Source organism: Mya arenaria, chromosome 1, assembly GCF_026914265.1.
Source record: "Mya arenaria isolate MELC-2E11 chromosome 1, ASM2691426v1".
In the NCBI taxonomy this organism is placed as follows: domain Eukaryota; kingdom Metazoa; phylum Mollusca; class Bivalvia; order Myida; family Myidae; genus Mya; species Mya arenaria.
This window is the reverse complement of record NC_069122.1, coordinates 11,298,200-11,325,639: the sequence shown is the minus strand read 5'-3', so window position 1 is coordinate 11,325,639 and position 27,440 is coordinate 11,298,200. Positions and strand designations below refer to the sequence as shown.

General features: G+C 34.1%; 1 protein-coding gene and 1 long non-coding RNA gene across 5 annotated transcripts; one reads left to right on the top strand and one right to left on the bottom strand.

The window, feature by feature from the left end:
- Positions 1 to 2,438: 2,438 nt before the first annotated feature.
- On the bottom strand, positions 2,439 to 4,376 carry LOC128238746 (uncharacterized). Its single transcript, XR_008261762.1, has 3 exons — positions 4,279 to 4,376; positions 3,351 to 4,081; positions 2,439 to 2,641 (listed from the first exon to the last, which is right to left on the bottom strand). It is a non-coding gene; the product is annotated as an uncharacterized LOC128238746 (long non-coding RNA).
- Positions 4,377 to 9,364: 4,988 nt separating this feature from the next.
- On the top strand, positions 9,365 to 26,764 carry LOC128233798 (telomerase reverse transcriptase-like). 4 transcript variants are annotated; one of them, XM_052947670.1, is made up of 24 exons: positions 9,365 to 9,488; positions 10,216 to 10,370; positions 10,993 to 11,065; positions 11,902 to 12,011; positions 12,802 to 12,887; positions 13,777 to 14,434; positions 14,630 to 14,833; positions 15,459 to 15,541; positions 15,989 to 16,153; positions 16,952 to 17,022; positions 17,516 to 17,723; positions 17,917 to 17,954; positions 18,295 to 18,423; positions 19,188 to 19,442; positions 20,269 to 20,523; positions 20,744 to 20,951; positions 21,353 to 21,445; positions 21,666 to 21,746; positions 23,355 to 23,424; positions 23,679 to 23,851; positions 24,250 to 24,302; positions 24,653 to 24,699; positions 25,039 to 25,141; positions 26,486 to 26,764. In XM_052947670.1, exons 2-24 carry the CDS (start codon positions 10,279 to 10,281, stop codon positions 26,561 to 26,563), a joined length of 3,333 nt encoding a protein of 1,110 aa, XP_052803630.1. In that variant the 5' UTR covers positions 9,365 to 9,488; positions 10,216 to 10,278; the 3' UTR covers positions 26,564 to 26,764. The 4 variants fall into 4 exon arrangements, with proteins under 4 accessions (XP_052803630.1, XP_052803622.1, XP_052803614.1 ...); XM_052947662.1 differs by having other exon boundaries at positions 10,966 to 11,065; XM_052947654.1 differs by having other exon boundaries at positions 9,371 to 9,488; positions 10,216 to 10,336; positions 11,015 to 11,065.
- The last annotated feature ends 676 nt before the right edge of the window (positions 26,765 to 27,440 follow it).

Below are 27,440 nucleotides of genomic sequence, written 5' to 3'. Positions count from 1 at the left end.
TTTCAGAACACTCCAAAGCTTTGAAATGCAACGTTAGGAATAGCATCATTTTGAGCACAAACATTGAAGACGTTTTCGCCAAATTGAAGAACGTTTGTCGGGATTTCAAAGGTCCAATTATCAAAGACAGTCTTGTCGAATCATCCAGCCATCAAATAGATTATCTTCACTTTGAGACGAACCATTGAAAGTATCGAATGGATACCTTATATATCATCTTTGAGCCATATGTTAAATACATGCTTTGGGAAACCAAAACGCTCAGTTTAGGTGCTACATGTTTACGTTCCATATGTCCGGCTAGGGGTCTCCCTGGAACACGCATAGTAATTGATAAAATCAATTGTTACATTGTTTATCAACTTAAGACGCAATATTAAAATGGTAACTCATAGCCTTATTAAGTCATATACAGGTGCAGAAAGTTCGTTTTTGTAACAAATATGATTATAGCCACTGTAATTTTGTTGTGAATATAATACCTAACTTGAATATATTCATGAGTAGTACAATTTGTAATGGTTGTGATTGGTTATTTGGTAATTATTCAAGCAACATGTGTTTGTGATTTACTTTTATTGTTTATTCTGTGTGTAAATGTTTTATGTATTGAATTTTATGTAGAAATGTAATATATCCAATGTTGCATTTTCCATATTGCTAGTAAAGGAATTCACTAAAAATGTAAAATATTCTTAAAAATAAAAATAAATCAAAACTATCTGTTCTGCGGTCGTTCACGTGTTTAGCATTGCATAAAAGTGTGCATAATTTATTATATCTCTTGTGCCTTACTTGTGGTTTTGAATTACGTTTTATTTTACTGAAATGCACGACATTTGAATAACAAAACACGCATTGGGCATGCGATTTTGATAACAGTTCAACAAGGGGGATTTCATAATTCGCACACATGTTCATTATGAGAAGATGACTTATAGCGTGCAAAGCCAATGACTGTAGGTCAAATTGAAACTGACAAGGCATTTTTTCAAACGTCCTTGTAATTTCTTAAATTTTGTCTGGGCTGTAACTTGGTCATTATTTAATGGGGCTATATAGGCACATTTTGTCCCTTCTAGACGAGTGCTTGATGCATTTAACTCCAATATTATGGCACATACAACCATTAAACTTCATAGGAATATTTGTCAGAATAGAGATTTTTGCTCGTCTGATTTGAGTGACACGGGAGGAGTTATAACCCTTGACTTAGTTGCAGATGGTCCGAAAAGGAACTTGTCACATGTAGCTGCAACAGTAGTGCACCTTCGATCATGAACCTGCAGAAGAGCTTTGCATAGCATGGCAACTCGTGAACCAGGGATTTATGTGACAGTTTAGTAGTACTGACAAATACTGTGACACTGATTAGTAATTCAGTGTTCAAAACAAAACTTAAGTGGCAAAACAATGGCGAGTTATGTAATTCACATGCTCATGTTGTTAATACGAAAAAATGACATTCAGCCATTCCTGTATCCAAGCGTGTGTGTCGGTGTATTTATCACATCTGTAATAACTTTCGTTAATTTGACGTTTTGATGCTGCCTATTAGCCATACATAATATTTGAATGGAACAAATGTCAAAAGTTTTTCAGCTGATACTGATAAACCTTGACTTCTGTACTTTCTGCTCATTTCTGAAAAGAAATATCGTAAATCGTTTTCCAAACAACAATGTTTAGCTATTTATCATTAGAAGAGTATAAAATACATTGCTGATAGAAATGGAAACAGTTAGTGTGTTATTACATTAAAGTTGCACTACCACAGATTTACCGTTTTTACAACTGTTTTATTTTTTTGTCTTGGAATAAGCAAATTTTTGCGTAAACATCTGTAAACTAGTGATAAAAGATTGCTGACAAAATATTAGATCGCAGATTTTCATATTTCAGTTCGAAAACAAGTCTTTTATGTCTTAAAGCGTTACTTACGGTTGAAGAAAAATGCATAAAACATCAATATTTGAACTTAAATAGAAAAATATCTGACTATTTTATGTCAGCATTCTTATATGAATGGTTAATATGCGATTTCACATAAATTGGCTCGTTCCAAGACAAAAATATAAAAAAAGTTTTTAAAACGTTCAATCTGTGAGAGTGCAGCATTAAGGTCATGAATTAATAATAAAAGCATATATAATATTCTTGAATCCATGTTACGATATAGAAATAGAAACAGCTATTGAGTTCGTTCTTGCATAGAAATAGAAGCAGGTAATGCGATTTTGCATATAAATATAACAGTTATTAGGTTCTTCTGTAAGATTTGGAGTTGTTGCATTGAACACACAAAGCAATGGACGCTAATATTACGTTCTTGTATAAAATTGAAACAAACTAAAACTTTTCGGTTTAATATTCTTGAAACCTTTGATATCTGTATTTGATCAAAATGATAATCAGTACATTTATTTAGTTACCTTATAGTTTGCTCTTTCATCCTTTCCAGTTCTATATTGAGCTGCAATGCTTCCATCTTTTCTTTATGTCTCTCTTTCTCTCGCTGGTCTACTAATTTCTGTGCTTCAAGCTTGTATTCCATCTCACGACCGAAATTAAAATAACTTGTTCAAAGAAAATTCCTCAAAGAAAAAAGAATTTCTCTCCTTCCTAGCATTTCAAAATAAGCCTGCAATCAATATCAATGGTCTTTTTATTTCTGTGTTTCAATCTTGATTACGATCTTTTTCACTCAAATCGCAAAACATCGTAAAAGAAATGTGTCCTTTATTACACGTATTTTTAAAGTAAGCGTTCGTGAAATATCGACTTTTGTCGAATTGAATGACACATCTTAATAGAGAGATTGGATTAATAAGTTGTGCATACACTAACAATCTGGACATACAATGGAAACTGCAGGGGCTTGTAGAAATGATTTAGAGGTACAAGGTTAAGATCTTACATACACTAAACGAGAGGCACACAACGCTTCGAAACAACATAGACAAACAACAACAGGCACCATTATCATTTTAAAATTTATGTTGGTGGTACTGCCTTGGAACCGTCAGCGAAACGGAAGGATACTAGTTTAACTAGTTTTTGAGTACAAAACCTCATACTTGTCTCAATATGTATCAAATGCGTTTCTTATATCTCATGAAAACAAACGAAAACGTCACAAACAAAAACAACACACTACACAGTAATTAAACATGTTGAGCATAATAAACAAATATAGGCCAACCATATTTAAACGGTCTCGAACGAGCGATGGAATGCTTTGCATGATTGTACTAGTTTACAAATACCTCGCATATGTCCCCACAATTAGGAATAAAAGCTAAAGTAAAAACAATATGACCTCAATATTTACTAATCGTCGCCATACGTACCGTTGTTGCTCCATATCATTGCATTCCTTCATGTCCACTTCCGTTCTGTGTTCATGGTCCTGGTGGCATTTGTACGACCCGAATATCAACATGTTTAGGCTCATCCTCTTTAAATATGTGTCCCTTTAGTGGTATTTAAAGCGATTTTCGCTTACTAACTTATACCAATTATTTTCGTTTCGGGTCAATCAATGAATATATGGACATTGGTAAAAAGCCGAATATCAGTCTGTTTAGATCTTTGATAGTGTTGCCTCACCAGACTCAGTCTAATATAAGGAGAAGCATATCAGTTATACAATAGAATCACTGTTCTCTTCTGGGTTTTGTTCCCTGAGTTTTGTAAACTGTCTTTAAGTTTCGTCACATTGGTGACATAATGTACGTCGCCATGAGTGAGGTGATGTCTACAACAACACTGATTTATGCATGTTAATCAGTTGTTTACTAAACACGAAACGTAAAATGATACCTTAACTGTTTATCACACTAGCGAAATATCAAAAGACGATTCGGCTCAAAAGGATATGTCCTAACACATAGATTATAGAAGAAGAAACTTTCTTCTATCTATCATAGATTATAGAGTAGTGTGTCACTTCAATATACATACATCCACCTCACTCTAAATACCGTCAAAGGTTGCGTCTCATGTAAACATTTTACCACATTTGTTTCTATTTAAACACTTTTCTGATGGTAGCATGGCCTCTCATGAGTTTCACTTTATACTGTAAAAGAACAAACAACAAACACTATACAACTTACGAAATGATGTTCACATCAAACTTTCATACAAGCTTACAGAATGGCAATACTGTGCTTAGTTAACTGGGGTTAATAAATACATACATTCAAGGGAGCTTCGGAAGCCGAAAACCAAAATAGTAATATTGGAATAACTAAATGAACTAGAAAATGACATTACCTTTGAATTTAGTTATGTTCCAATGAATTGATAATGAATCATAACCAATGCACATGTATTTCAATTCATAGCTTTAAACTACGTTGTTTACATATTGATCGTGGTCATACAATCATAAGGCATTTATGTTTGAAAGAATTCCATTCGAAACCAATCAATTCGATCGAAAAGCAATATCTGATATCTAACTACTCGATAGCAAATAGTTTATTCAATGCTTATATACTTTGCACCAAAGTCTAAGAAACAAAATATACCCAATTCGATGTTTAAGGTCAGCTGAATAGAAGCATTATCTGAACAATTGAATAACAGACTATATAGAAGTGATAATGATGTTATTTCCTTTAATTTCCGCAAAACAAGACACATGTTTGCTACAGTGAACATTTTCGAAATTTAAACTTTTAAAATGTTTAATCATGTAACCTACTACGAACTAATCTTCAAAACCGGTTTACAGAAGGAAATAAAACGTGGGTTTAAAAATTATCCATGTCATGTCCGGGTTTGTTTCCTCTTCATGTTAAATAATTTCATTTAAACAAAACAATTTAACTGAACTGGATACATCTGCTACCACGAATATGACTCTTCCTTGAAAGAATCGTAGGCAACAAGTCTGACTTATTCCAGATGACGTCGCCTAGTTTTGATTTCACGAAAACCGTCGAAGACTTTCGGTCACAGATGTATAGGTTACCATCTTTATCGTAATCGCATGAAAAACAACGTTTGATTTTTGCCGTAGTAATTGTGTCAACGATGTTTCCGACCGCGTCGATGTAAAGTATAGATCCGTTTGCAGATGAATGACCTTCCGTTGTAACAATAATGTTGTCATCTATTGTGTTATAAAGAACGGAGATCGGACGCATGATAGTGGGATTTCCAGAATCGGCTAGTGATATCTTTCTTATAATCGAACAATCTTCTTTCAGAAATAAAACATAATGTCCATCGTCGTACGTTGTAGCAATTAAGGAATCATGGAAGATAGCGATGCCGTAACAACTGTGTTGTACTTTTACTGACCTAAGTTTGGATGAAGAGTTGTTAAAATCAAGACACGCTATTGACTGCACATGAGGAAATGAAATCGCAACAATTCTTTCTTCACCCGATGATTTCCATGCTGCAGCACCCCAGGGGCGAGCTGTAAACCGCGTGTGTTGTTTAAACTTAAACTCGCTCAATTCACCGGCGAACTGTTTTATATTGTTGTTATTATGATCAACTAGAAGGAATTCGTCATCTTGCGTCACGAGACACGCAGTGATGTCGCAGTCATATTTGTCAATATTCTTAGTCATTGGTTTGATCAAGCCTATTAGTTCTGCTTTTCGAAACCACATCGGCTGTTCTTCGATTATTGTCGATAACGTCGACAAGGACAAACTCTCGCTTACATAATCCGACGATACTAATTCATACCTGTATGCATTTAAATTTAGGGGTGTGGTGATCTCTTCCTTTCCATTTATATCAGTGGCATCAGCAACTATATCAAGTGCTTGGTAATCTGGGTTGGGTTCTAGGTTTTGAGAATCTATTGCCAAAACCGGTTTCTGCAGAAGATCTTCCATATCCATGTTTATGTGGTCAACTAATTCACTTGCGGTCCATTTTAAAGTCATAGGAATTGGTTCCTTGTCGTATTTAATTTCAGTTTGTAATTCTGATAGAACTGATTTTGATTGTTGAAGAGCTCCAAACAAATCTGCATTTTCCAAATCACCATTGATGTGGTATCGTAGTAAAGATGCCGCAGTGTTTAGGTCGACAAAGTGTTCTCTGTACCTGTTCCTAAATTTATCTATTCGTTTTACCTCCGTATTGCGTTTCTCGTCTACATCACTTATAACCTTTTTGCAAAGCTGATGCAGCAACCTTTCCATTTCTAACTTGAATATCCTCACGTGTTCAGTGATTGCATCGGATTCGAGCGCAACATTATCAATTATAGAACCCATTTGTTCTAACTTCTGTGATATATTGTCTTTGACACCAACAACCTCATTAAGGACTTTGTTAGATACTTCTTTTAATTGATTTTCGTCGTTCAGATAAACAATTGCCTTGCAACGCATATGTTTTGTTCTTGAGCAGGGAAGGCAGCCATATTCGTTGTCATCAAAGCAGTACATCTAAAACACAATAGCATGTGAGTGTAAACATTGCCATGAAAGTAAACTTCAAGTTGTGTACTTGTTTATGTTTTTAACTATATATTGATATATACTTTAGAAAAGTTACAACTTCATCATATTTAAAATATAACTAACATGGAACTGCTTAATTGGCAATTACAATAAGTATTTTAACTGCATTTAGCTGAAACCATGTGTTAGATATTACAGAGTTGTAAATTTTCAAACATGTCTAGTTTTAAGGTTAATGAAAGCCAATTAGCACAAACTTACATAAAATCCCTGTTTTGTTTAACAATTATCACTAAATTACTTGTACGAGTGTGGTTGTGATAATAATGATTTGGTTGTACACCGCATGTATGTTTTGCGCCTACAGATCGGTGTTTTGTTTTTAAATTGGCCACGGTACAATGACCATGGTTTGCCTCAAATGTTCCTTTATAAACCATTGAAGTGTGCAAACCTGTGCATCTTTATTTTCGTGCAATGAGTCTGTTGTGTCACTGTGGCATCTCCGTTCCCGGTTCCCTCCTCTATAATGTTCATGATCAGAACGTTCAGTGGAAACTGCTCTAACCATTCATCAACTGGAGTAGTTTTGTCTGAAACAATATTAGTGCACAAGATTTATAAAGATCATAAATAGAACGTTCTTTCATTTGAAACTGACCCAACTACATCAACTCGGACTGTTTTGTCTGAAACAATACTAGTGAACCAAATTAATGATGGTGATCATCATCGGAACGTTCAGTGGAAACTGTTTGAACTTTTCATCAATCGGTACAGTTTTGTCGGGACCCAGAGTTATAATGTCCATAATCAGAACTATGATTGGAAACTGGCCCATCATACCAAGAATTATGGTACATATTAAACACTCGGTAATGAAACCTATGTCTCATCAGACTCATTGATATATTTGACTAGTTGGCTTTTACCAGAACTTTCCATTGTATTGTAAAAATGTAACATTACGATTATCAATTATATTTAACAATATGTGCCAGTATCAGTCCGGGAGTGTGAAAATAAATAAATTGTTTCCGTCTGTATGCGTTATAATAAGACTAAATGAAAAAAATAAGTTTCACCATCCCTTACTCATATCGTATTAAAGTAATACGTTTCACCATTTCGGACCGATACTGCCGATTATGTGTTAAAAACGCTTCACTATCTCTGACAGAAAGTGCCACATTTGTGTTCAAATAAAACGTTCCACCATCTTTGACCGATACATTCATCTTTGTGTTAAAATAATACGTTTAACTATCCTTAACATATACTGCCACCTATGTATCAAAGTACCACGTTTCAGCATCCGTGACCGATACAGTCACGTATGTATTAAAATAATACATTGCGACCTTTTGGTTATAGTAATACATTTTGCCATTGACCGATACTGCCACTGTATTAAATTACGATTTAATATCTATGACCGCTACTGGCACCATTATATCAAAATAATACATTTCAGCATCCCTGACCGAAACTACCACGTGTGTATTAAATAATACGTGAATCATCTTGCCCGAACCTTCCACACATGTATTGAAATATTACGTGTTTCTGTCTTTGCATAAAAATATGTTTTGTCCTTGACAGGTAAGTATGTATCAACACGATACGTTTGGCTATCCCTGACCGGTGCTGAATCCTATGTATTTAAATAATGCATTCGTTATCCATGGCCGATACTGATACGTATGTGTTAAAAAGATTCATTTCGCAATCTCTGGCCGATACTGCCACCTATGATTTACTTTGATTTGCGTCATTTACAAAGATGATTTTGTTTTATTTATACGAATATACTTTTTGTGACCTTTAGTTACAGATATTTTATGATTTAATAAAAAATGTAACTCAAATCAACTGAGTTGTCATTTTTACTAAAAGGTAAATGAATGTTTATTATGTACAGTTACATTAAGTCATTTTAAGAGGTTGAAATAGTCTACTTAAAAGTCCTTTGTTATCAAACAAATGCAAAAATGCAGCATTGCTTGGGCAGCATTAAAGAAAAATGGAATCAGTTGTGATAAATATACAGACAACAGACTACTGTTGATATGTGCAGGTTGTCGAAGTCATGGCGAATAGCAACGGCAACTAATAAGCCATGCCTCATCTGGACGCTGATTGATCGGTCTGGTCATTTTTAACAACAGAAACAGTTTAATTTCGGTGCTCTATATATTATCTTTGGCGCTTTACCGACACAATGCGAATATATGACATATTATGCAGGAAGCAACGGAGTACATGTTATAAATGAATCAGTAATTAACATTGAGTTACAAAATAGCTAAGTTAAGATCTGTTTTATTTGTAATATTAAATTTATATAGCGTATGTACACGGAACATCAGGTTCATTATATCAGTGGTATCGACATAGCATATACACAAACATACAGAACTGCTGACATCAAAACTATAATCACGACTAATCACAGATTGTATTTTTTTAAAACAGCACGCTTATATTTAAAGGGCCTACGAGAACGATATATTTTAATTCGGGTAACCCGACACAACATACGAAATAGACGCCGACCCTACTGATTTTATCGTCAATTGGTAAAAAGGAAATGTAAAATATTGTGTGTTTTAATGTTTAGTTTAAACCTTTTAAGCTTTACATAGAAGCTGACACACTCCGAAGTTCTTATTTCAAGTCTAATTAAAAATAATAATAATAATAAAGCCTACATACGCTACCTGTTTTTTTTAAAGGATGTCATCCTAACCAAATCTTTTTATTTTAATTTTCGCCTAGATGTGGTACAAACAGTATATGCTTCGGAAATAGTTGAATGTATCCTTTTAAAACATTGGAAATTACCCCCCTTATTTTACTTTTCGTTAAAATTGTTTAAACAGTTGCGTCCCTTATTTAAACTTTTGCCATATATCCAGGAGAATGTTTATCTGAATCGCTGGCTTTAGACATGGAAGTTTTGACTAAAAAATATCACCAAATTCGCCAATTGAGTGACTGGTTGATGGAAAAGGATGAGAAGGGATTTATGCAATCGGAGCCAGATATGTATGAAAACCCAAGATAAAATTCACGTCCATTAAATATATTTAGAATGCAAATATTTGAAATTTAGATTGTAAGACTAAATGAATAATCTTACTTCGATGTTTACACAATAGATCATACAAAAAAGTAGTTTAAAAGCCAAGATTATTTTTTTTCATACCAAGGTCTAAATAAAATATTACTTTTTTCAATTTAAATAAAATGTTTTGTAACAGGCGCACATCCAGAAACATCGTTAGAGGCTGAACTTAGGGGCACAACATTTTGATGTGTGCCTCTCTCTCATAACCGAAATGTGTATGACATAAATGGCATATCTTTGCATTGGATGTTGGGGTTACTCCCCGAAGATTATTTAAATTTTAATTTTAATATTTTCAAGTATGAAATGGTGCATTTTTTAGCTTATTTTATTACTTTATCTCCAATATCGACATCAAAAAGTAAACAATTTTACGGGGTAAGGGCATGGGCTGGGAGATGTTACTTAGGGGTGAAATCTTTTGACGTGCGCCCCTCCTTTAAAACAAAAATGAATAAATAAATGGCAGAAAAAATGTAAATTATTATTGGCTATATTAAGTGTGCGTATGCATTTTAATAAAATGGTAAAGAAATAATATTATAAATGTACTTTGCACTTCTATGTAACATATTGTCTTTTTGACAAGGGCATCAAACATTTGCATGAATTTCTCTGAAATAAATTAGAATCCTTATGTTACAGTTCAAGTCAGAGTTTATTGAAGGATGTCTGTGTTTGTTGGGGAGATGGAACACCAAGCTTCAAATGGCGGACTACTGCACACACAAAACCTTTGGAAGAAATAGTCATGGAAATAGTAAATGTGAGTTGCTGACTATTTCAGAATATAAGTTTGGGTGAGTCAAATAACTGTCTTTTTTTACCTTCATTTTTCGTGGTCAATAACTGGGATGTTAGTATATATTTGTTAAACTGAACTCTTCAATTATTTAAATTTCAGTTCTTTTTTTAAACAAATCGTTGAACATACTTGTAAAAGATGCACTCTTATTCCCAAATAAGATTTACCACAATTAATAATTTTGTTTTAATATTCCAAAAGGGATGAATAAATGTCGAAAACAATGATTCGTATGAAGGATACCGAGTTTAATTTTAAGAAAATGAGCATAAAACACGGTATTTCTAAATTATGAGACTAAAGTAGACCACAGTAAATCTTTTAGCATTCACCAATCATTTAATATTTTGGCGCTTTCTTCTATTAAACACACGGTTGCAATTTTGTAATTAGTCATAAAGATTTTCAAAATGCAATATTTAGTCATAAGTAAAAGGTTTATCAGTCAAAATTGATGTTTGTTATACATGTGTATGTATTGATTTTGAATAAGAGTGTAACTTTAATAGTGAAAATGTATTCAGTACTTCAGCTTCAACATAGAGTAATTAATGTTGAAATTTAATGCTTCTGTTTATTTATCATGATAGCATTCCAACTAATCAGATTTCGTATAGATGTGTTTGTCGTTTGATGCAGAGGAAGAAGACATTTAGAGAGAGTAACATTCTGACACTTGGATATGATTTGGTAAGTTGAATCAAACAATAAGTACATGTACCAACTTAGCTGCATGTTCTTAAAGCACTGACATGTTAGTATGTCTGACTGTCAAAGATAAAAGTCGATTATTGTCATGTCATTTGTGCTGTTGTCAGCTGTGGCATCGCATTAGCATTATTGGCAACAACTTCTTATCTTAGATATAGCCCAAACTTATGTTTCAAATATTGAAACGGAACTTGGTACACATGTTGCCAAAGATTATGTTCACATGTACAGCAAATACAATAACTGGCTTTAATAATGATTAACGCATGCCTAAATAAAAAATGAAGCTGCCCCAAACCATACCTTCTTCTTCAAATGTTGAAAATGATAATGTGCAAATTTAAAATATGAACAACTCTATTAAGCTGTTTTGCAAGAATGATATGTTCAACTAGAAATGTAACGGAGCTGAAATTAAATGGTCAAGAGCAAAAGTCAAACACTTATTTTCTACCAACAATTGCATTGGTATTATTGTTCAATAGAAAAAATCAACATCACCAATCAAATAATATTTACGGATTCAAGGTTTGATAACATTTGGTCAGTGCATCGTAAGAAGGGTCCAGAGCACTGAGCATAAGAACCACAAGCTTAAATATTAAAAGATTATATTTACATTCCTTATTTGCAAATTTCTTTGCGATAATCCAACTGCCATGCGGATATAAGGGTTTCCGAGATAATTGAATGTATACGGTGCAAATGCGGCTGTTTGAACAGCGACAATGCAATGATGTCACTTTTTCATAGATCTCACATACATGTCACCGCAATGACAAATCATTTGACAAATCCCATGCTATCTCATTCAGATGTCGTCTGCCCATGGAGCCACTCTGAGTACCGGAAATGTAGAGAGTCGCTACTGTAATTCAATGGTCACAAGACTCCTCACACAACCCTGGCGAGATTTTCATAAAAAGTGAGTGTTGTGTTAAATCTGTTTTCTTGAAACTTAAGTCACGGTTTTGGCAAAGCCTTGTTGTGTCATCATTTTCATAATCAGCATTGTTGCTATTGGCGTTCTTCAAAACATCAAGGCCACAACTTAGAAAGTGCTGATATACACACTATGAATTGTTTAATATTTGATCAAGACTTAATTAACCGGTTTTCACATAGTGAAACCTGGTTATTAGAATGGCAGACTTCGTTGTTCGGGCGGGCGGCGTCAAACTCACCTATGAAACTGAATAACTTTAGTAAGAGTTGACATATCTTGACCAAACTTGGTCAAAAGGGAGAGTTTATGGATACCTTTCATGGGATTGCGTTTGGGGTCCCTAGGGTCAAGGTCAATGTCAGTGTTACTAAAAATAGAAAAATGGTTGAAACTGAATAACTTTAGTTAGAGATGACATTTCTTGACTAAACTTGGTCTATAGGAACAGTTTATGGAGATCTTTCATGGGATTGCGTTTGGGGTCCCTAGGTTCAAGGTCAAGGTGACTGTGACTACAAATAGAAAAACAGTTGAAACTGAATAACTTTAGTAAAGGTTGACATATCGTCACCAAACTGGGTCTATAGGAAGAGTTTATGGATACCTTTCATGGGATTGCATTTTGAGGTTCCTAGGGTCAAGGTCACTGTTACTAAAAATAGAAAAACAGACACAGGCTGTCAGCTTCTGTCAATCATTAAAAACCTGGTTTCGTAGTATTGCTGCGTTTCTTGTTTTACCTTACAGAGAATATGTGTGTGTTTTACAGGATGGGTGACTCTGTTGTAACATACCTGGTGGAATTCACATCCCTATATCTGGCCCTACCAAAAGGTTGCTATGTTCAACTGACTGGTAAGATCAAGCCCAAAGTTTAAAATAAAACACTGCTCTTTCATCTATTATGATCTAGATTTTCAAAAAGATGTGCTTTTCCATTTTAGTTGATATTATTATATGGTATTATTTTTAAAATCTCATTTATGTAAAATATAATTTGCTTATTTTTTATCTTTATACGAAGCTTATCAATTTACTTAAAATTGCGTAGTTGATGTCATTATCGGGGTAAGAACGCAGGTGGGGGTCGCTAAAATGTGTGGAGTCCAAAGGACTCAACGCATATTTCAACCAGCTAAATGGCGTTCATAACCCCGATAATCCACAATCAACTCATTACTTATACTTGCACCAATAATTCATTATTTACTTCCAAAATTATTACAAAAATACTTTAATAATTTCATTTAAGAAAATCTTTCAGCAATTCTTTCTCACCCATTTCTCATATAAATATAACGTCATAACAACGCGGGAAAAATATAAACAACTTCATAGTTAATTTTTAACGTAAAATTTAAAACCTATTGACAGCAATATTATAACAATTCATGAATAGACACATTTTAGCATATTGATGAAAGTCTTTCGTGGCCTGCTACACCACTGAAACAATGACAACAATGTTCAATGAACATGTATATTTACAGGCGATCAGAGCAAATCCGAAGATATTGCGTTCATCGGATGATAATCTTTATTGCCGAAAGGCCGTTCTTTTAAGGAATAGAAGTTTAGGTGTAAATATATCAAAAGGTGCTAAAAACCAAAGAAAATGAAACATTCAATTAAAATATATTCAACATTGATACCTGTTCTCTTTATTCATATTTATTCAGAAGTTATGACCTCTGTTCATCTAAAATTGATGCTTTCAATGTTTGTTCGTTTTTATGCATCATAGGAGCTCCACTGTATAACACCTTCAATTATGATAAGCAACTAGGAACCACAGAAAATCAAGCAAAGCGAAAACTCGCGGCATTCAAAACATTTTGCGATGGTCCTGAGCAAAAAATAGGGAGATTGGCTAATGATAATAATGTCCAAACACTGGCAGTACAAACACATTGTGATGAACCTAAGCAAAAGAGACGCAAACTTGCATATGATACCAAAGTTGGTCCTACGGGAAATGGAAGCAGTTCTGCTAAGGATAATAAGGCCAATATAACTGAATATATGGCTTACAATGGAGGCTTGACAAGCGAGGAGTGTCAAACAGAAAGAAATGATGGGTTGCATCGCAGTACTGAAGCGTTCAAAGTGACATCCAATGTTGAATCTAGACATCGTCCCAGTATTGAAGCATTTACAATGCCATCAAGTGTTAAAACTAGACAGTATAGCAGTACTGATGCTTTGAAAGTGCCATTGATAGTTGAAACTAGGCAGTATCCAAGCATTGAATTGTTGAAACTGCCATCAAATGTTGAGCCTAGACTGCCTCCCTGTATTGAATCGTTAGAAGTGGCATCACATGCTGAAATTCCACCTAAAACCATGACGAAAGAGAAGGTCAAAGCAAATTCAATACCTTGTATCAGAACACACTTACGCAGGTTTGGCTCTCTTTTTTTGTTTGTTTTCTACTAGAAATGGATTTTATCTTACTTAATATAAATTACTGAAAAAACATATTTCTTGCTGCTACAAACCATAGACAAAATGTTGAAATTGAATCAGTACTGAAACTAATACAGTCTTTAAAAAGGCGAAGAGTTTACAGAAAAGAAAGTGGTTATCTTTGTTTTCAGACCGACTGTAATTCTTGAAAAGAAGAGTACTCTTTATGCACGGAATGCACGAGAACGAATACTTGGGTCGGCAAGTGTATCTACAGCCATGAAAAGCGGACAAGCAGATGGCATGGTCACGGAAATGCTTGGAGTGACTGAGGTAGACGCATCTACAAGACAACTCATTCAGGCATACTTTACGGATATTGCCCAAAACTTAAAGTAAGATATAACTTTGATTTGAAGAAAAAAAGGCTTGTACATTCTAGAGCGTTATCAATGTTAGTAGTACAAGAAATTGAAAATAAGAAACAGACTTTGAATCAGATAATTTAAGAAACATAGGACGTATTTAATAGTATATGATAATAAAAATTCATTGTAAGTATTTTTATAATAAAGAACGATGTTTCACTGTTTCAAACAGTACAAATACTAATTTTAAAATTTAGCTCCCTCACGTTGAAATTAAATGTCGTTGAAATTAAATGTCGTCGCACACAGGGCTTTGACACACATAAACCACAGATAAACGATAAAAAGGAAATTTGTTAATTTCAGTGTAAGTTTGGGATGTATTTCACCCTTTGAACTTCAAAAGTAAAAACTTCACCTGTGGTAACGTGACTCGTAAAGTATAGCTCACTCAATGGAATATACTGACAAGCAAATCCTCTTTGTTCATTATGTTCTTTGGGACCAAACAAGCTCCAGTTTCTTGTTTCATATAGTGTTGTTTTATAGATATACAAAGTCGGTTTAAAGGCTGCACAAAGTTTATTCTGTATCTTCCTTTTTGTCTTTGATTCAAAATAAACCTGATGTATTATTTTTTTTTATCTGATAGGAAGTGTCCTTTAAAAGCTCTGCTGAACAAGCATTGTCCTGTTGGAAAGGTTAATTCGTCAACAACGAACAGAAAGGTGCTAGGTAAATTACAATTACAATATAATTTCAATATTCTTAGCGTCTTTATTTTTCTGGGTAAGAATAAATAAAATATCTTAAGGTATTTTCTATCTGAAGTGATCAACCTTATTTAAGTATCAGGCTGGACATATGATATAATTTCTTGAAAATGTCAAATGACAATGAAATTGAAAAATAGACTTCACAGACTTTTCCATAAGATGTTTTATGAATACCGGTCCAGGTGTCTAAGTGGGATTTTATCATTATACCTGCACGGTACATGCTTGTGATTCCAGCACTTTTAAGTAGAAATGACGCCATTCGTTTGAACAATGAGATATTTTTTTTCTTTAAAAACAGGATGTTATGCATTTTGTTACATTTGCGATATGAGTGGACCATTTATAACTCATAATAAGTATGTGCATTCCCACTGTTCATGCATTTTCACAATTTCTATGATAGGTAGAAAACACGGGTCGAGCATGAAGAATTCAGCAACCCAAGTCCAACTGTTGAATTCCAACCATCAACATAGGAATGTGTTCCTGTTTATTCGGGCTTGCATTGTGAGGGTAGTCCCTGATGAACTACTTGGCGGAAGTCACAACAGGAACCTGTTACTGAAGGGTATGCACTTCTTAAGCAGATCCGTGATAGGTCGTTTGTTTTTCGAAGAAGAACATTATTGTCATAGCCTTGATGGCGTCAGCTGCGAAGTGCAAACATTTAAACAAGGCCATATCTAAAAACCGTTCAAGACATATAACTTAAAAACATGTTGATTGAGCCAATACGCATATGTGTATCAAAATACAATACTCTGACTTTAATTTGTTTTTCACTGAAACAAAACACTAACAGACGAGCTTTGGTGTTCGCTCCACGGTGCTCTTGTAACACTTTACTGTTTAAAAAATCATAGCTGCAAGACTGATCACTGTAGTGCCCATTTTATTCTAAATATGTGCGTTTATGCTTAAGTTATTATGAGAGTTGTAGGTTAATAGTTTTTTTTAATTAATTACATCCTTTGGCAGTTTATTCTTGTTTCATTAAAAATTGTCACATTTTGGTTGCTGAGCATTTTTTGCGAGAGTTTTTATTTTATAAAATTGAGATTGTGTTGTTGTTTTTTATCTGTGCGCTTTTATAGCAATGTGTTACTAAAACATAATTTAATTCAGTAGTTCAGAATATATACATACGTTCTTAGAAATTAGTATGCCTGTTTAAACGTTTTAGAGATGTGTTACTGTACCTATTCCTATTATTCTTGTTGGCTGTAGTAAAGTGAACCCATTTCCGAAGATGATACATATAATCAGTTCATAAAATGTGTATGTCTTAAAAAAGGGCTTGTATTGTGGGAGTTGTCTCTAAGTAGTATTTACTATTTCTGCAAAGGGTAGCTCGATTCTTTTGCAGATATTGCATGGCTCATATCAAGTGGAAAACCTGACAAGGTTTCACTGGAGAGACTTACGGCTGGAATGAAGGTAAAACTGTATTTAAGTTTTGTTCACTTTGCACTTCACACATAGTACATTAATATTTTTGGTGCTCCTACTATCACTGAACTTGTAAGGGTGTATGAAATGTTTGTTCAATGTAACTGTTGTCATCAGAGGATCATCATAAAGACATTGGAAATCTGTATTAAGATGCTTGTTGATGAACATGAAATCAAATTCAATGCGCATAGTTGTGAAGCAAGTTTCATCGTTCTACTTGAAAACGAGATATGATACTTGGCCAACTGAGAACAATTGACAAGCCCTTGTTTGGTTCAAACAGTATTTCTTTGCAATCATACAGTTTAATGTTATTGCATGACGATACAACTTTAAAAGTCCTGCAACCTCTGTTACTGAAGCTAAGTCTTCTGGAAGAACTCCCATAGTGGATCATGACTGTGTGCGTTTCATGAGTTTATATTATTGAAACTAATAACCAAATAAACAAATAAAACTATTTTCCTTTCATTTACAGACAAAAACCATAGTCTGGATGAGGAACGTACCTTGCAACTTGTGTAAGCTAAGCTTGCTAGGCAGACTCGTTAATTGGATCATGTCGAAGTTCGTCTTTGTTCTTCTACGCACTTTTTTCTACATCACGGAAACGACGTTTATGAAGCATAGAACAATGTACTTCAGACAAAGCACATGGACTAGACTCCATATCCTTGGAGTAGCAGGTTATTTTATGACGTTTGTTCTTAGTCATAAACACATGCTTAAATTAGAATTGTATGAAACGGAAAGTTTGCAACGTTATGAATTGACTGATTATGAATAAATATGTGTTGTTAAAGAACGAAATCACATAATAACTTTGCCTTACTATCTTTATTTTATAATTGTGCTCACCATGTCATAAATATTTTACAGACTTGTTGCAAAGGAGGGTTGTAAAACCAGCGTCTGAGGTATTTTAAACAAAATTGGAACAAACAAACTTTACTTTTTATAATCATCATTGAGCTATGTAACGAGTAATCAGCTATATTAAGTTTGAGCTTGTCTGTTTTATTAAATAAATGAGTTATTGTAGAGTCTTAATGTTGCCGGAGGCAATACACACATGACAAGGCCCAAACCTTATGTTTCTTGTGGACTTCACACACCAAGGGGGAGTGTTATTCATTGCTACCTCTGTTACAGTAAGAGCAATTTAGTACGCCAAGTATAACTGAGATATTTCTATATCACATTTCGTGAGAAGGGTGCATTCAGGAATCAGTTTTTAATGAAATTCAATATTTTCAGCGTCTTGTAAAGCAACTCCTGGACACTAGATTAGCAATAGGTGTTTCATCACTACGATTTGTTCCGAAACCCAGATCACTACGACCAATCGTCAACATGGGAATAAAGACAGCAATGTCTCCTTTACAGGTTTGTTCCTTTCATATTGAAAGTTCTATAGAAGAGAGAAGGTACTTTCTCATTTTGTTGTCAAAACCGCTTACCTTGAACTCGAAATAGTTGTCACAATGGCGGCTGTATGTATGAGCTTGCGTGCGTTAGTCCGTCTGTCAGACTTTGGCGTGTCCGTTTTTATGCATTTGATGTTGTTTTCATAACCAAATTCACACAGATGGTCATCATCAAAAGACGACGTGTCACATTTAAGTCCGATGTCTGCAAGTCAAAGGTCAAGTTCACATTAAGTAAATATTTGTCAGAATATATTGTTGGCTTGTTGACATCACCATCATGCATAGCCATAAAATTACCAATATTTACAATAATTGTTAAAGAGCAATCTTTCTAAGAACTATTCCATGAATGTGACAGTAGCGGACTCGAAATTGTTTTGCCGACAAAAAACTAGTTGGCTTTTGATGGCACTTTTTCTCCTTCATTAGTTAGTTTGATTATTCAATTCAAAACGGTTCCAAAATAGTCATTTGAAAAACTTGGTACATATTTTGCTAAGCACAACATCAGCATAGCAAAGCAAATGTATTTTGCTTTAATTACTGTTAATAATGCCTGTTGTTTGACTGCAAGCATACTGAAATTCGTTCCGTGGCGCTGTTGTTGGTAAAGAGGACGGGATATTGACAAACTATTCAGTAAAATAGTACATATCTTGCATACATTACAATTTTATTACATGTATTTTTCAAACTTTGTTTCTTTCTTCCTGATGCCAGGTTCCAATTTCAATCAACCAGCAATTAAAAGACACACACTGTGTTTTAAGCTATTTGAAAAACAGAAATCCTGGCATTATCGGCCATGGAAAGTTTGGAAACGACGACATTTACACGGCTTGGAAACAATTTGCGCTTAAATGGTCCAAGTCCGGAAAGCCTGAGCTATACTTTGTCAAGACGGACATTGCTAAATGCTATGACTCTATGGTGCAGACAAAGGTTTACGAGATATTGGAAAAGTTACTAAACCAGGTTTTGTATACTTTTTAGATAGTTCACGAACATTTTTTATATACCAACGTTGTATGTCTTTGGCACTATAAGAAAATCAAACTGGTACTTCTGATCATCACATTCGTGGTCGTTCAGTACGAAGATAAAATTTAAACACGTTTAAACTCGTTGCAATGTATTATTTAATTCCTTCTTATGGTGTTTTAAAACTGAAAACATATCGTAGCTAATCTCATTACTTTATGGCGTGGTAACTGATATGTTATTAATCCATGTATTTGTTCATGTTGCTTTTATGCGATTTGATACAGTAAACGGAATGTCATCAGGTTTATACGATGAGAAAAACTTGACTCGGCAAGGCTCGTTTTTTAATCGATTTTAGAAAAATCGTTTAATAAACACCGTATATAAAGACCATTCGTCTATATCAAAGATGTTCTAAACATATTTATATTACAATGCTGATGTTTTTGCTATTAATATCAAAAAGAAAAATTCTGTATTTGTCAGCATGTATCAATATTTATATCCGACTATTAATTACATTTCGTTATCTTTGACTTCATAACAAAGTTTTTGAATAACTTGTAGAACCTTTTTCAAAAATTGTTGAGTCGTATTGAATATCAGATAAAATCATACCTTCCGTGAGTTCATAGCATTAATTTCCATAAGATAAAAATATCATTAACACATGCCCAGCTATGTGTTCGTTTATTCTGATTTATTTGAACTTAAACTCGATTCTTAACTTTAAGTCGGCTTAAAGCTTATATGAATCAGTCACAGTCTCCGTTATCTCTGTGTTATATTTTCAACTCATATTTTTAACACATTTCAGCATGCAACTGAAGACATCATTGTGCGAAAATACTTCTCCTATAGAATAAAAGAGGGAAAAACTTCAAGACAGTTTCACAGAGACGCGGCTAGGGCTTCCGAATTCGTTAAAGAGTTTCCTCAATTCTTGGAAGAAAAATCAGAAACATCAAAAAGCAGAAATGTTGTGTATTCGGATAAAGTCATTTATCACCATCAAACAGCCGACTCATTGCTAAAGACACTCCGTGGCCACGTGTTTAATAACATTATCAAGGTAAAGATTATCAACACAATAAGCAAATAATACTAGATGTGTATAATAAAAGCTAAATAGTAGACGTCCCGTTTTCTTTTAAGAATTGATCACATTTGTCTGTGTGGTTATGCTGTTTTAGTGCAGGAGGATGGCACACATGTACATTGAATGACGCGCTTTCTGTAGCTTTTAATTTGTTTTCTGTTAATCTGTCCTTATTATATGTTGCTTCTTGCAGATTGGAACACGATATTACATCCAGAAATTAGGCATTAGCCAGGGTTCGGTTGTGTCAACACTTCTTTGCAATTTTTACTATGCTGAGATGGAAAAGGAGTTGTTTGATCTTCAGGATGGTGACCTCCTCATTAGGATTGTGGATGACTACATGTTTGTATCCCCATCGTGTGAAAGAGCAAATGGCTTTCTGGATCTGATGCTTAAAGGTAAAACTTGTGAAATCCCTAGTATAACAAGGAATTAGGGCAGTGTCATTCATTTCCTCTATTTAAGCCATAACTGATATAAATAGTTGATTTATCCAGATATTTTTTTGTTTATTAATGGTCACACTTATCGCCAATGGCTTTTATAAAGACTTCATAAACGAATAAACTACAAATATATTTTATCAGGATATCCAATGTCAGGGAAAGTTTCCTTCAATGAACTTTTTACCTGCTTAAATTATTTTATATTCTAGAAAACATGAAAAAATGGGATATGCATTTGCGTTGTCATCATATGTATAATCACTGTTTAAAAAACAAGTGAACACGCAAAGAATATTGAAAACTATTATTACTTTGTGGAAATCCATTAATTTGATTTTCATAAACGTTTGTAGGCAATGCAGCTTTTAACTGTTTCACCAATGAAGAGAAAGTTCTAACTAATTTCACAGCGAACAACCACCATTCGATCTGCGTTCTGGAAGATGGTATACTAAGTTTTACAACATTTCTTTTAAAATGAAAATATGCCAGTTGCTGTTTGTTGTTTGTTTATGAAAGTTAATAAAAATATATGAGTTCAAGTTTTTAAACACTCTTTACCAAAAAGGATTATGTGAGTTAGTCCTACTTATCAATTCAGGGAAACATTTGCATGTGCAATGGTCATGTATGTGAATATTGAGCTATATACACTTCGAATTTCAGTATGGTTTCCATGGTGTGGCCTCATGTTCAATGTTCACACGCTGGAAGTTTCTACAGACTGCTCCAGATACTCGGGAACAAGTAGGTACTCCTAACAGTATATATTCTTTGGATATACTTAAATGGTCACTCTTTTATACATGCTGAGGGATGTGGGATGTCGATGAACCGATATATTATGACTCGGTGGGAAAGAAGTGATGCGTATTGATATGTAGGAGGGATCATACATTATTTATACTACATAAGACCATGGGGTTTCCCGTTTGCAATTCAATAGCTCCTTGATAGCTATGTATTACATTCGAAACATTTTATTTGTCAAAACATATGCATTCTAAAAATGCAAAGTATACAAGGAAGAATTAATCTCTTACTCATATCTGCTAGTTCTAGGTTATTAAAAAAGAAAGTGAAAATCTATTATATATATATATTTATAATATGCCTATCAATTTCCTTTTTCCATATCCAACAGTGAAAATACAGCACGGTGTATTGAAAAATCCGTATTATGATACTGTCGTTTTCTGATTCCGTATCATGCGAGTACCGTGTGTAATCTCGGAACTACTTTCGCGTTGCTAAAATAGCATGACAAAAAAACCTGGTAAAACCTGTCAATCTAAATTTTGTCACGCTCCAGAAGCATGTAAGTATTCAGGAACATGGTTCTCATGTTCTTCAAAGAACCATGAGGATAAGCATGAAGCAAAGAACACTTCCAGTCTATCTAGATGGGTACTTCAGTGAACTAGTTGTTGTCCATTTCGAAGTGCATGAATTGTTGCATTAATGATTATCCATGTTTATTATCATAAATGTGAGCAGCACGCCAATATAAAGAAGAAGGCGAATTCGCGTCATCGATAGAAATAGCGATTGACTCACGAACTTCCCTCAATTCTGCATATTATTATCGTCAAAAAATCCCACGTATATTTATTTTTTATTTTTGTGCTGTGACAGTTAATAATTGTTTTCGTATTAGCAATTTGTTAAATTTGCTAAAATATAAAATATTTTGTTCTTATTTTGCTCAATAAAGTGAATTCAATAACTTCTGTCTTCGTTTGACTGTAGTAGCCTCCCTTGACTTCATTACACAAACTACGTTAACACATTCGAATTCATACGCACATTTGACAGATGGCGGTAAAATTAAATCAAATTGAAACCAAAAAATAAAGGAATAATTAATAGGCAGGTTTATAATAAATGGAATATTACGATAAAATGATTTTCTGGTGACCTGCATCACGTCTCGTTCGGTGAGTAAACATTTATCGGTCTCGAAATGCGGTCTCGACGGATACGTGTTTACACATATATATATACTGAACTCCTCATCATACATAAACCTTACGGTATTTATACGTATTTCGAACAATACATCGATAAACTTTTCGTTATTCTCCGATGACATAAAGGAACGATTTTACGTTAATAACATTCCCAAATGCTTACGCCAGATCCAATCTATTATAGTTTTTGGTCAAACATAATCCAAACATTATACCATACATGAACCCTTAAATGGTATATTTCACAAAAAAACAAACACATCTGGCAACAGACAATGTAGTTTAAATAACTATATATTCTTTTTATGAAGTGATATACCTGATATATGGATCTTAGGATTTCCCTAATAGTTAATAATCTAATGTTGTTTTTTTTGTTTTCTAGGAATGACCGATTCAATGTCGTTTGACCTTACAAAACAACGAGGTCTTGCGGTGAAGCAGAAACTGACCTAGTGAGTATTAATATCTTGGACAACTCTACTCACTTTCATTGCTTACTTAAAAAAAAAGGGAAAAGGGTCAATATTGACCTAGGTGAACCACACTTGTAGTTGGCGAATAAAATATTGTCCGTCGAAAATGAGTGATATATATTTAACATCTGCTCTCTCGTTGAAAGTTTACATTCTTAATTGAGAAATTGTTCATCTAGCTTTGTGTGAATGGTTATTTCTGAAATGTAATGTAGTTAATTGTTGTTTTACAGCTCTATACGACAGAAGTGCCATGCCATATTTGTTGATAACGTTATCAATTCCGAGACTCAGGTGCATTTGAACATATTTCACTTGATGCTGCTTATCATGTACAAGTTCCACGCATGCGCAAGAAAACTTGAAGCCAGTCAGCGTGCAGATGATAATCCAAAATTCTTTCTGGGTATGTTCATATGCATACAAGCATTAGAAAGTGGCTACAAACTAAAAGGGTATAACTACTATGAGTCATTGTAGTGATTATTGATTATGGGTCATTTGATTAGAACTTTGTCGTAATCGTCATCGTTGTGAACATGGCTTATTTTCAAATCTTAAATTCCCTGGATGGTTGATGAATCTCAATTTACAGATTTTGAGACAACTCCTAGAGATGTGAGATTAAAATTTTTCATTGTGTTGTTAGCTAACAGAACATACCGAATAGGCCTTTAATATGTAATGAAATTCACAAGCATTAAAATGGTAATTCAAATATATTCCAGTGTGAAGTGTTCTTCAGACCTTTTCTTCAAACACAGTGTTTACTATTTTAATAGTGATTTGCCTACTTTTTTCCAGATGTTTTCTTCGCCATGATAGAGATAGTGCATTCGACTATTTGTGATGTTCAGGTAAAGCAAAAACGAGTTACGTTCCATTAAAGTGTTTTCTTTGAATATCCGAAATATTGTGGCTCAATTCAGCATAAGTATTTCATTCTTTGAAATCCAAAAACATCATACGTATTTCATTGAATTTATTGAATCATATATACCACTAGAAGCATGATTTTGGTGTAAATGGTGATTTGAAAACTTTGATGATAAATGTGATAAAAATTGATGTAAAGTGTTGTTCGGTTTTGTTATGTAAAAATTCATTTTTGCCTGAACTCAAAACCGTTTGTATGCATGTTACCACATGTAAAGCAATGCCTATAAATTGCCTATGTTGAGTTCATTTGCTTTTGTCATTTTGACAGGCAATCTCCAAAACCAATAGAAAGGCGGTCTTCTCTGATATTTGTTGGTAGGTCTAATTTCATTTAGCAGTTTTAATCTGGACACTACACAATCAAAATGCCTGCAGACACCGTTCAATAAGCGTTGTATTTTATAGCATAGATTTTAGCGTTAAATATAATGTGATGTGCTTGCCGATTTCAATGAACAGTAAAATACAACATTGAGTTATCATGCTGACAAAAAATATACATCTTTTATTCTAAAATAGATTCTATTCTAAAAACGATTATTTGTTAAATATTGATCCAATATATGTCACATTACACTGGCCTTCAATGTCACATTACACCAGTCTTCCAATTGTCACATCACACCCATCGTCATTGTTTTACTGTTGTTCCAGGCTGTGTTTCCGCGCATATCAAATGACATTCCAACATAAGCAATGCTTTCCACGCCTGAAGAAACTTGTTCGATCTGAGATGATGCGAATAAGAAAATCCATGGTAAGTTTTACACGAGTTTTTGCCTGATCACTGTTTGTATGTAGATGGCAAGCGGCCGTCATCTCTATGGATTGTCATCGTGTATGTAATCCTGGTAACACCAACAATACAACCTGTTTACGACGTACAAAAATGACTACCGCAAAAAGGTTTCACACTCGCTGAAGTCGCTAGCTAGATTTCAAGCTGTCGCAAAACACAGTCTTTCGAGCATGCACAGCTGATTTGGTCGTAATGTCAATATTTTGCCACATAACTATCCTGAGCCAAGACAATAAGTTTGCACACCATTTTAGCAGCAACTGCAGTATTTCTAAAGTCTTCACATGCGCAGCAAATACCACTCACTGGTCTACTGTTAACATCTTGACAACTCGTAGTGAAATGGTTATATTCTTAAAGCACTGTTATATACGCATTTTATGTTGATTCGTGATCTATCGACAATTATCACCGTTCAGTTGCAACCAGTCACAGATGATTCGTTAAATAGTTAACGATAAGTTTCAACCAGTATAAAGCATATCGCCATATCTTCAGTGGCCAGTTGCCGATACATTGCCAATCATTAACTGACAAGTTCCAAAACCGCTCAATGATCCGTGATCATACCCTAATTATATATTAGAAAGAGTGATTACATCGATCTTTAAGCTTGCAAATAGGTCGCAAACGCAAGGAATGTCAAAGTGGTCACATCACGGTCGTATTATCATTTTTAGCGTTACTGTTGTTTTTTACTAATTATTTCAAACTATTGTGATAGCATTGGTGGCGCTGTTGGCGTTTTTGTAGTGGTAAATGGCCATCACATAACTGAGTGCGGGCTTTAAATCTCAAGGTTGATAACCAGACGTACTGCACAATTCGTTCTCGATTCATGTCCTTTGATTTATTAAAAAAATCATCAAAATTGACTCGTTCCCGAGCTCTAACGTGAACATTTTTCCCTTACAGAATGCGGTAATTATGTGAATTTGCAGATGTTCACATCATAGCAAAGATTTTTAGCTCATCTATTTTGGAAGAAAAAAATATATGTGTTGTCATACCCTTGGTGTTCTTGTTGTCAACGACGGAATACAAAATAATATAAAAAAACGTTCATGATTAGATTGGAACTTAATGTTATGTTGCTGGAGGCAAAAAAAACCCACATAATTCTTAGCAATTTTTGCATCTTGTTCAACTGAGAAAAAACAGTCGAGAATTGGCATTCTATATTGTAATTATGTTCTATGTTGTTATTTTTAATAAAGGAATGATATTTCAGCATCATTGTAAAATAGAAAATACCCCTGTATGCTCTTATAATTATCTTACTATCTATTTTCTTTGTTTCAGCCAAAAGTTACTGTCATCAAATTACAGGAAACCATTGAGTCTGATTTGCCAGCAGTTTTCCACAATGTGTTGGTGTAATGTTTTGCCACAGTATTCCACAATATTTGGTATATTTGTTTGCCACAGTATTCCAAAATGTTTGGGTATATTAGTTTGCTACAGTATTCCACAATATGTTGGTGAACTGTTTTCCAGAAGTATTCCAAGATTGTATATATATATATATATAATTATACTGAGATACCATTTGTGATGTTTATGACTGAGATGTACAATGAATCGGAGAAATATAAATGATTGTGTATGCTCAATTGTGATTATATTTGATAACATAATGTTGCCCCAAGGATGGAAGACAGGGATTTCATGGTCTGGCGATGTCATCATTTTCGCTGCATGTCACAAATTGCAATGCTTTAAATTTATTAAAACCTACAGCAGCTTCCCTAAACTCACAATACATATCACTCAATTCGCAAGCATTTATATTCTTACATAAAGGCACATACAGTTCAAATAAATGCGAGTTATCCAGGCCAGCTGGCTCATTTGATCTGGTATCCGACTTGCACGCAGGGGGTCCATGCTTTGATCCCCAGACTGCCTGTATACTTTTTCTAAGCCTTTGGCATTTAAAGGAACTTCCTCATGTTTTGACACCAAATACTCTTTTCCTGGTAATGCAAAACAATTGTATCAAAACTATTTAACATTTTGATACCGAAATTGAAGACAAAATACATTCACAGTATTAAATAATATTCTTGGATGCAAACCCGCGCTAGTACAGTCAAGGAAAAAATAGAAAACTGGCAACAAAACCTCACAACAAGGTTTCATACACAAGTAACCTTTAAGCCTTTTGTTTGAAATGTCTTAATAGCGCTATTTAAAATCGTGGATTTCCAGTTAATATGTAACCATATATCAACATTTGTTGAAGAGTTCAAGCTGT

Bases quoted from the DNA above. Each gene is read 5' to 3' on its own strand.
- LOC128233798 (XM_052947654.1), top strand. From the start codon at position 9,391: ATGGAAGTTTTGACTAAAAAATATCACCAAATTCGCCAATTGAGTGAC. The intron at 14,435-14,629 runs GTTTGGCTCTCT...CTTTGTTTTCAG, and splicing joins ATCAGAACACACTTACGCAG to ACCGACTGTAATTCTTGAAA. The intron at 24,700-25,038 runs GTAGGTCTAATT...CTGTTGTTCCAG, and splicing joins GTCTTCTCTGATATTTGTTG to GCTGTGTTTCCGCGCATATC.